Raw genomic sequence first — 11,238 nt, forward strand, 5'->3', positions numbered from 1 at the left:
CAGTATACCCTGCTGAGTTTATGTTTGATCTGAGTTAATGAACCCAAATATCTTTGTTTCGCTCTTTTTTTGTAGGAAGTTTTATGGTTGCTTTTAAGCTTGCATCAAAAGCAGCATCAGCTGTACTTCCCTTCTTCTATACAACTATTAAAGGTGAAGGATCCTTGTCTGTTTTGGCATCTGGTCATCCAGGTCCACACTTATGAAGTTTCTCTTAATGCTTTCCCAAAATCTACTTCCCATTTTCACCCATTAATTGCATTCCTGGAGCGAGCAACACATTTATCATGTCCTTGGTTATCTTTTCTATAAGGTTTACCAAAAAAAGGCAGAGGATCCTAGTGTCACAGCAGTAAAACATATTTACAAAGCTAATCAGGGTCCAGTATGGTTTCACATTGGATAGGGGACCGTGTGTTGAGATTTCTGAATTGCAGGGAGTTTGACTAGATGACTCTCGGATCCCTTCCAACTCTATGATTCTAAACATTTCCAAGAGGAAGGAAATCTGAATGTGCAATCAGATTTTAGCTGTGTAATCAGATTCCAGCTCCCCTGTTTACCCACAGGCCTTTCTGCTTATAGACAAATCCTTTTGTTATCTCAGATACTTGGAACAAATGTCTATAATTGCCTTTGATCCGACTTGAGACTCTGGATCAAAAAATGTAATCAGTATAAAACTGGGATAGACTTTGCTACCAGGGAATTGCCAATAGTTTCTTTTAGCGGTGCCTCTGTTTCTACAGACATAATTGAGCACGTGTGGAAGACTTGGCCTCGTCTAACACAAATACGCCATTTTGCTTGTAGAAGCCTTGTTTAAGGGAAAGTGGAAATGTACCCTTGTCTTACCATTTTCAGTTTAAGCTAGGGTATTGTACTATTGAAATTACACTCTAAATTTCTTTAAATTTCTTCTGGTCTACACCATAAGTTTCGAGCACTCTTACACAACTTTAGCAGTCATGGCTTCTGTTGGTATCGAAAGGTAAAAGGTAAAGGTAAAGGGACCCCTGACCATTAGGTCCAGTCATGGGTGACTCTGGGGTTGCGGCGCTCATCTCGCTTTATTGGCCGAGGGAGCCGGCGTGCATCTTCCGGGTCATGTGGCCTGCATGATTAAGCCGTTTCTGGTGAACCAGAGCAGTGCACGGAAATGTTGTTTACCTTCCTGCTGGAGCGGTACCTATTTATCTACTTGCAGTTTGAAGTGCTTTTGAACTGCTAGGTTGGCAGGAGCAGGCACCAAGCAACAGGAGCTCACCACTCACCCCATCGCGGAGATTCGAACCACCGACCTTCTGATTGGCAAGTCCTAAGCTCTGTGGTTTAACCCACAGCGCCACCCACATCCCTGGTATCGAAAGGTATTTACTCTCACTGCTCTCCTATATTCTCACTGCTCTCCTATATACTGGACACAGTCACAGGGAACATCAAGTGTTACAGTACTCTGTAAATACCCAGGTCCATGGCAGGGAAACAACTCAAGAGCTCTCCTGCAAACAGTAAGTGTAGGCTTTATATGACTTGTTCAAGTAAAGCTGTTCCTTTCTTGGCAGCCCCACCTCAGCCTATTTCGTAGGACAAATATAAAGAAAGGAAAACCCTCTTTGTAGATCTCTTCCAGGACCTTTGCACATTCCAGGTAAGCAAGCTTTGAAGTAAAGGGGTCCACTGAATGAGGTCTGCTTCCCTATCTGTGCTCACCCCCTTAGGGACTCAGGATGGACTTGTTCCTTCACATTAGGACTGCAGCTTACTACGCAGTCAGGTTCCTCCATCAAGAGTTTTTGCTCCATCTGTCTTTGCCTTGACAGCCTCCCCAACCTTGCATTTTAGTGTGAATTTCTCCTAATGCACACGTTTGCATGCAATTTTGCCCATTATCCACATAAAGCAACTTGTGCTAATACAATGCATTTTTGCTAATTATCCACATTTTTGCAAAGCAATTTTCACAAAAAACCTAATGCATTTTTGCTTGGTTTTTTTGGTATCCCTCTGTCTCGACAGACAATGGAGTCCACCTCTGGAGGTGAAGTCAAACCACTGCATTAGCAGCACCAAAGTGACCCTCCTTGGGGCACAAGCCTGGGTACTGTATATGGAGGTCTTGGGCTGCCCAGATGACAAGACCCCAATTGCTGATGTGGTCCAAAGCAGAGCAAAATATTTGGCACTGGCTTCCACTAATATATGCATTGTTATGCACAGATTAACTAGCATATACCTTTTTTGTAAACTTTACTTGGCTGAAGAAACGCATTGCAAAATTCAGAGAAGTGTGAATTCCCAAGGACGGCTGTGTTTCAGTTCTCTTTTTGTTCCAGAAAATGTGCCTTAATTTGAGAACACGCTGGTGATGGGGAATGCTATTTTCTATGACCCAGCCTGCTTCCTCGAAACAGCGTGGTTAATCATCAGCACTTTTCCTGTTAAACATAGGAGGATACAGGTTTGTAATGACCTTGCAAACCGTTCCAAGTAACGTTTCACTACAGTCAGAGGAGGAGATTAGGATCTTCGGGTTGCTAACGATTCTTTTTTTGGTGTGTGTGTGGAAATAACAGCAAAAGAAAACAAAGTGCCATGGGGAACGACGGGTGTGATCAGGTAAATGAAGAAAATAGAAGCCAAAATGGCGAGATGCAACTCAAAAGAACCATAGGATATTTTGAAGGTGCCAGCTTTATCGTGGGCACCATTGTAGGGGCAGGGATCTTTGTCTCCCCCACTGGAGTGCTGAAATATTCTTTGCTCAATGTTGGCGTTGCATTGATCATCTGGACAGCTTGTGGCATCGTATCGCTGATGGGCGCTCTCTGCTATGCAGAGCTGGGAACAGCGTTACCGCTCTCAGGAGGCGAATACAGCCACATCAAGAGAGCCCTGGGCTCTCCCTTGGCTTTCATCTTTCTGTGGACGGCAGTGTTCAACAAACCCGCCTCAAATGCCGCTCGGGCCTTGCTGTTTGCTGAGTATGCTACCAAGCCTTTCTACGGCGAGTGCCCGGTTCCCGACGTGCTGAAGAAATCTCTGGCTTTGGCGGTCCTCTGGTGCCTCGGGATCCTCAACGGTCGAAGTGTCAAGATGGCTGCTTGGGTGCAGACCGTTTTCACCGTCCTGAAGATGATGGCGCTCTCTGTAATCGCGGTTGGCGGGATTGTCCTGCTGATCAGGGGAAGGAAAGAGAACGTAGCAAGGTTTGAGAATGCCTTCGGCTCAGAAATCCCAGACGCTGCGCAGGTTGCGGAAGCGTTTTACCAGGGGCTCTATGCATATGGCGGCTGGTGGTCTCTCAACTATTTATCAGGTATATCTCTCATTTTTGCTTTCAGTTGGCAGTTGTGATGTCTTGACTATGGAACTGAGGCTCCACACAGGTGTCAGTGACTTTTCTTGATGATGAATAGAGTCCTGTACAGCTTCCTGGCTGGTTTCTTCATACAGGCCTGAAGCAATAATTTTCTAGGCCAAGGAAAGAGAAGGAGGGAAGACACTGCAGGGTGGATTATTCTAAAGCAGTGAACAACTAATTCACAAGTACTGAGCACAGTGAAGCAGCTGGTTTAATCACACAGAATTAAACCACCTCACCACCTCACATTTCTGAACCATAGGATTACCAGGGTTTTTTTTTTTAAAAAAAGTTTGCGCTACTGTCATTCAATCAGGGAACACATAGATAAGTGTTAGGCCCAATTCTGGATCAGTTTCAGCCATGTGAAAGTATCCCTGCAGATGTTGAATTATATCATCCTTGATCTTTGGCTATGCTCTCTGGTGCTGATGGGAGTCCAACATCATCTTGGGTGGTCAAAGGTTTCGCATTGGATTCAGACAAATCCTGAATTATGATTCTAAGTCAGCTGCTGTGGATGGATTCAGAACTTCTCTGAGCTGAAGCAGGATCTCTCAGAAGCACCCTGAACTGCTGGGGACCTTTAAAGCTATTTGGGGTGATTAAGAGATCCAAATGTTTTTTAAAAAAGCTATACAGACCATGTGCAGGGGTGCGAACTTGAATAAAATACGTGATCATGTGTCTGAAAAAAACTGAAATGTGATGAAAATACAGGGTGGTCCTGCAGACTGACAGGACTAGATTCTAATCTAGGAGTTGCCAATCCTTTGGGGCACATGGGCTTTTTGAAAGAGTGCAGTGGGACCCATGGTCTCTAGCTTCTTCTCCCCTCCCCCTTACAGACAGAAGAGAAAGCATATGCATATGCACACACACAAACACACTTTGGGGTTTTAAAAATATAGTCTAGACTCTAGGTGAAAGTCAGACATATCCTCTTAAATTTGCATGATTTTACATGGGACTCCACCACCGCCAGAAGCATCATCAATTTAAAGCTGATGGATTTTCATGATTTTTTAATAGGGTGGTAACCAAATCACCAGAAAATTTATACCTGTTGATATAAATGTGACCCACAGTTTTGAGGGGATCCCTCATAAAAATTATGAGGATGCATAAGAATCCATACCCCAAAAGCATGTTTTTTGTGCAATGACTGTGCTGGGGAGCACCAGAGCTGATCTTTATGGTCCAGGTGTGATCTGTGATTTGATGGTGGTGAGGAGTAGGGAAATCTGTAGCAAAAACATGCAATATGAAGAAGAAGAAGAAGAAGAAGAAGAAGAAGAAGAAGAAGAAGAAGAAGAAGAAGAAGAAAAAGAAGAAGGAGAGTTTGGATTTGATATCCCGCTTTATCACTCTCCTTCAGGAATCTCAAAGCGGCTAACATTCTCCTTTCCCTTCCTCCCCCACGACAAACACTCTGTGAGGTGAGTGGGGCTGAGAGACTTCAAAGAAGTGTGACTGGCCCAAGGTCACCCAGCAGCTGCATGTGGAGGAGCGGAGACGCGAACCTGGTTCCCCAGATTACTCTTAACCACTGCACCACACTGGCTCTCCAGTATCCAGAGGATACCTTTTATTGGATTTGACTTTTATCTCTTCCCTCTCTTTTTTTATCTCTTCCCTCTCTTTTTCTGACCCTCTGTTCTCACTCCCCACCCCAACACCCTCCTCCTCCTGCTCCCTGCTGCATCTTGTTTCTCCCCCTCCTGCCTCCTCCGGTCACTCTGTTGCCTCCCCCATCTCTCAGTCAGCTTTCTGCATTTCTCTGTTGCTGGGCTAGGTCACTGTTAGCCAAGCTACAGAACTATGCTTAAGCAGCCATCTCATACGTGGCGCAAGGAATGTATATTTGTGCCAAGAACAGAAACATAAGATAAGGAAAGCGGTTGGCACATAAGTAACTACCTACTTGGAGCATTCCAAGGTGGTGGTGAAATCTTCCCTTTGGTTTGCACCTGGTTACAGCTGCTGTGAGTGTTGAACAAACCTAAGCAGTGTACATAATGTACGTATTGTCCTGAATCTTTATATTTGCTCTGTTTCCTCAAGACTGAACTAGGACCACACAGTTACTTCCTGACAGGCATCAATTTGACCATTGTTACTGGTTCTCAGAGCAGCAACCGGTGATGTAATCATTGCAAATTGATTCAGTAAAACACAATGGCTGGGATCTGAAATTCCACAAAGTTGCAATGAACACTCTTAAAATAATTCTCTTCTGTTTCAATAAAAGCTTTACATATGGAACATCCCAAACACTGTGGTTTAGAGAAGGCCACTGTTGCATGAGACGTCTCCATTCATCCCATATCTGTTGGCTTGGAGTTCCTCTAGAAAAATGGTCTTATGCGTGCTTTCTGATTTTACTCTGTTTTAGTTTTATAGTATGGGGAATGTTTTTGCAATGATCAACACGGTACTTGGAGGAACATAAGTTAGTAAAGAAAATATGGCAGAAGAAGCATAAATGGAAGTGAAATTCTTTGTTTTGCAAAACAACAGGATATGGGGGGCAGGGGCGGGGGGAGAGAATAGCAATAATCATGCCAGCTAAAAACATGGTATAAGAATAAATGTAAAGCAGATTTTTCACAAGATTCAGCGCCAATTTTCAAATTCAGCATGTGGAAATTCACAAAAAGAGCATAGTCGTGAGTCTAGTAAAAGAAGTTATGATATATGCTTTCTCCCTTTACAAACAAATGTTTTGGAATGATTTCTAGGCAGAGGGCCTTCTCAGTGGTGGCACCCACCCTGTGGAAAGCCCTCCCACCAGATGTCAAGGAAATGAACAATTATCTGACTTTTAGAAGACATCTGAAGGCAGCCCTGTTAGGGAAGTTTTTCATGTTTGAAGTTTTATTCTGTTTAATATTCTGTTGGAAGCTGCCCAGAGTGGCTGGGGAATAAATAATAAGTTCTTCTTCTTCTTCTTCTTCTTCTTCTTCTTCTTCTTCTTCTTCTTCTTCTAAATTTTCTATTTCAGAGGAAGTTAAAAATCCCAGCAGGAACATTCCATTGACTGTGATGACAACACTTCCTTCAATAACTGTGTTTTACTTGCTTGTGAACATTTCATACTTGACAGTTCTCACACCAAAGGAGGTTGTCTCCTCAGGTAGGCTGATTGGTTTGCATTTTTTATTCAAGAACTGATCATAGATATAATACATATTCAGTAGATAATAGAGATGGATGACCTGACAATTGTGTTTTCTCCATTTCTCATTTTTCCAGTCTTATGCTCAGTTTACTACTCTGCACGAATATGTGATTTTTTAAAGTCAGCATGTTAATGTGCCTTTCTCCTTATTCTTGTATGCATTTTCCCCCAAATATAAACATTTTTTTATAAACGATTTCCCATATTGTTAATGTTATGTTCACATTTATACATTTCTGTGCACACTTTCCTCTACAATATGCATGTTTTGATTGGAGAAGTTCAGAAAAGTGAGAATTTCGAAGGATAGCTGTGTTTCAGTTTGTCTTTTGCTCCAGGAAGTACAAATCAGGCAGGTTCATATTAAAAAGTGAACCAAACCAAAACGAGGCAGGCCAGGGTCTCAAGCAAACCAAAGCAGAGATTTTGCTAATAAAGTCAGAGTTTAAAAAGCATGCAATTATGAACTATGTTAAAGGTGGCAGAGTTATGTTTGTGTGTTTAACTGAAGCCCTATTTGGTGATTTTTGGAAGTGCATTTTAAATTGTCAGTTGTTTAGCCTATTCCAATCAGGCGTAAGGGATGAAGAATGAAACCAAATAAGCGACTGTTCAAGACTAGTTATGCAACAATGTGAAGGTAGCATGCTAGCCTTTTACTAATTTAAAACTATACCTAATATAAAATAATTCCCCTTTGCTTTGGGATGAGACTCAAATCCCATTGAAATTTATGGATGAATTTCTCTTCCAAGTGATGATGCGTGGTTTGTTGTAAAGAAGACGACAACATAAATTCAATGTGACCAGCATTATTACTGATTGCTGTAGGTGTACAATCTTGTTTCTGGGAATACAGATGACATCACTGCAACACACTTCAGCAACAAGGGGTGTGTGTGTGTGTGTGTGTGTGTGTGTGTGTGTCTGTGTGTCTGTGTGTATATGTGTGTTTGCAATATATACATAATTTGGCTAATGCCCCACCTCTTATGGCAACAGAAAGTACACAATCTGAAATACTGCCATGATAGCCTGATGCAGTACCTCCAACTGCTAGCGCTTTAAATGGTCTGGCGGCCACTGAAACATGAGACTAAACTTGATGATCCAGGAGAGCTGTCAAACTGTAACCAGGAGTCTGCTAATGATGTCGATGTTTCCTTGCAGTTGCTGTAGCAGTCACTTGGGCCGACAGGGTGATCCCTTCAGTTGCCTGGATAATTCCTGCATCTGTGGCCATCTCCATATTTGGCGCCCTCAACAGCAGCGTATTTACACTCGGACGATTGACCTATGCTGGAAGCCAATCCGGACATTTGCCCACCATAGTATCCATGCTCAATGTCCACCACTGGACCCCAGCGCCAGCCATGATTTTCTCAACTGTCGTTGCGTCCATTTTTATTATCCCATCAGACCTAATTGCTTTAACCAATTATTTTGGCTTCTCCGTTTGGCTGATGATTGGATTAACTTGCACTAGCCTGATTGTCCTCCGCTACCGAGAGCCTAATCTGCACAGGCCATACAAGGTAAAAAGAAATACCTAATTAATTGCCATATAAATAACACGCGAGTCTTGCAAGCTTTAAGCTATGGACACTGTAAGCTCAACCCCAGTGATACTAGATGGGACATATGTGCATTAGAAATTGCCTTATGCTTAGACAGATGATTGGTTCATCTAGTCTATATTGTATACACTGACCAGCAGCAAACCTTTTGGAGGGTCAGGCAGAGGTTTTCTACATAAACCTTTATATAAACCTATATATATTAGGAGGTGAGCCTACTGAGTGAAGAGCATGCAATTATAAGACAGAATTCTTTTTTAACCTTGCCAAAAGACCACATCTTGGTATGGTCCAAAATTACATGTTGCCATTTTGGATAGAATTGTTTTTAAAAGGTAGATCTACATTGCCATCTTAGCCTTGTCTATTAAGAAATAAGTGCTGATGAATTCAATGGGGCTTGAATTCAGAGAAGGTGGAGGTTAGAATTGCAGCTTTCATTGCACATGGGTGTGTATTAGGGGAAAAGAAAATGTGTCTGGACTCTATAAGCAGTGATGCTGTGCACATATGGAAAATGGCAGGGGGACCTGTACTGAAAAGGAGACAGGGATTTTACTCAGCTACAGCTGCAGAATCAAAGGCAAATTCTGAAAGTGCAACACCAAATGAATGAGCCATAATGCAAGGATAGGTCCAGACAGGACCACCTTGCATCGAGACAAGCCAAACTTCACATGTGAAAAATGACTGAACAGTTATTTATACCATCCCCAGTGGCTGTAGGAAGATACTCAGGAAGTCTCAGTACTCAGGAAGTCTGGAGGAAATCTCTTGCATAATGCAGCTCTGGAGAGATTCTGCCTGGGGCTCTTTCAGTTCTTACCACCTGTCCCCCAAAATAGTTGGTTAGCAGCACAAACATCATCTCTGCTCAGAATATGAAACGTATTTTATTTTTCTGCAGTTTCCCCCCCATGCTTGTTCATATATCTGACATTTGCTTTCCCGAACGCCTTTTCTGTTTTGCAGGTTTTCTTACCTGTCGCTTTCGGGATGGTGGCGATTTCACTGTTCTTAGTTTTAGCTCCTATAGTCTGGTCTCCAAAGGTGCAGTACATTTACGCTTCCATTTTTATGCTTGGGGGTCTCCTCTTATATGTGCCTTTTGTCCATTTTAAAATTCATTTTGCGTTTATTGACAAAATCACTTGCTACCTGCAGCTGTTGCTGGAGGTGTCACCTCCTCATTATAAATCTGAGTAAGGGCAAAGCTTCATACTTGGCTGCCTTTTTTGTGTGTGTGAAGAATGTGGCTTGGATCTAGAATAGCACAAATGGAATATTGCTTCCTACAGCCTTCTCTCCAAGGGGGTGGGGGAGACAGTTGGTTTTAATGCAGACCCACCTAATTTGCATTTCTTCAAACAATACGCAAACTGAAATGCAACTCACTGTTGAAATTTGCCCTTCTGATTTTGCAATGCTGTTCTCCAACCCAAAGAAATGTATACAAAAAATTTCTGTATTAGGGGAAATTATGCACTAATATATCATACCTTCCAACAGCTTGTGTCCCAACGCTGGGACGCATGTCTTCCCACCTGTGCTTCTGGGTGAGTGAAATGTCCCGCATGAGATCATGGAGCCCAAAATACATGCTTTCTTTTGGGAGAGATCTTGCCACGGAATCTCATGAGATCAAGGCACCCAAATGGCTGCTGTGCTCTCGTGCAAGAAAATTGGATGCCACATTTTTTTCCTAGAACACTTTCAGGCTATGATATATTCATGAGACTAACACAAAAAATGCATTGTATTAGAGTAAATTGGATACAGAAATATGTATATTAGGCATAGCTGTCAACTTTTCCCTTTTCTTGCGAGGAATCCTATTTAAGGGAATTTCCCTTAAAAAAAGGGAAAAGTTGACAGCTATGATATTAGGAGAAATGCATATTAAATGCAGATGAATTTTTGTGAGGTCTTTAAAAAAAATCACAAACTGATTTGTAAATATCGTGAACTGAACATAAGATTTGAAAAATGAGAAACAGAGAGAAACTAAAACTGACAGATTTGTCAGTCTGTATTTCTCACTGCTCCTGCCAACCTAGCAGTTCGAAAGCACGCCAAAGTGCAAGTAGATAAATAGGTACCACTCCGGCAGGAAGGTAAACGGCGTTTCCGTGCGCTGCTCTGGTTCGCCAGAAGCTGCTTAGTCATGTTGGCCACATGACCCGGAAGCTGTACGCTGGCTCCCTCGGCCAGTAAAACGAGATGAGCACCGCAACCCCAGAGTCGGTCACGACTGGACCTAATGGTCAGGGGTCCCTTTACCTTATTTCTCACTGCATCTCCCTGCACCATCACCTCAAAGCACAAGGGTACACAATCCCCATTGTGTGAGTGTTTTTCTGCACCCCACCCAATGTTTCTTAAGGTTACAATTTAGTAGAGCTGTCACCTGGTTAAAGGACTCTGAATTTGAAAGCAGCCCAATGCCCCTTTTTTGTTGCTTGCATTTTAAACTTTATTTCAAAAGAGAAGAAAACCCAATTTGCTGGCTGAAGATGACTGTTCTTAGTAACCCAAACTTGTGTTAAACTGTGTTTAAGCATTGTGTTTTAATGCTAATGGGACATTAGGTGAAGGGCAGGAATTAATAATAATAATATCATTGGATGGAATAATGTTTAAGTGTAACTGATTTCGGATGGTTTTTTATTGTAATTGTTTTTGGAAGGTTTTAGAATGTTTTTGCTTTTGTTTTCTAATGGTATATCTGTTTGCTGTTCTGGGTTCCTGGGTGAGATATAAATTGAATAAATAATAATAGGAAAAACTCTTGGGGTATCTTTTTTAAGAGCACATTCTAGTATGTTTTGTTTTTTAAACAATTAAACTAAAAATTAAGCATAGTAATTGTTTGTCAAGTCGAATAGAGAGAAGCCACAACTTCTTTAAAAGGGCAATGCCCTAGCTATTATCTATTTTAAGGTTGTTATTTATTAGGTCTTCTTCTTTGGCGATCACTCATAGCTGAGTAAGATTGTCTTCCATGAACATGGTTTTAACAGTGAGTCTGTAAGTGACTGCGGAGTCCAGTTCTGGATCCACATGTCCTTCCACAGTGGGGACATTGGTTTCTGGGCTGGAGTTGATCATGGTGAGGG

At 42.1% G+C, this 11,238-nt stretch overlaps 1 protein-coding gene across 1 annotated transcript; it reads left to right on the plus strand.

Annotated features, from left to right (window-relative positions):
- Window positions 1-2,455: 2,455 nt before the first annotated feature.
- On the plus strand, window positions 2,456-10,300 carry SLC7A13 (solute carrier family 7 member 13). Its single transcript, XM_081013521.1, has 4 exons — window positions 2,456-3,319; window positions 6,369-6,500; window positions 7,716-8,080; window positions 9,095-10,300. The coding sequence occupies exons 1-4, from the start codon at window positions 2,596-2,598 to the stop codon at window positions 9,326-9,328; spliced, it is 1,455 nt and encodes a 484-aa protein (XP_080869647.1). The 5' UTR covers window positions 2,456-2,595; the 3' UTR covers window positions 9,329-10,300.
- The last annotated feature ends 938 nt before the right edge of the window (window positions 10,301-11,238 follow it).

The sequence above is a fragment of the Podarcis pityusensis genome, assembly GCF_964106645.2.
Source record: "Podarcis pityusensis genome assembly, chromosome: 7".
NCBI classification, from domain to species: Eukaryota; Metazoa; Chordata; class Lepidosauria; order Squamata; family Lacertidae; genus Podarcis; species Podarcis pityusensis.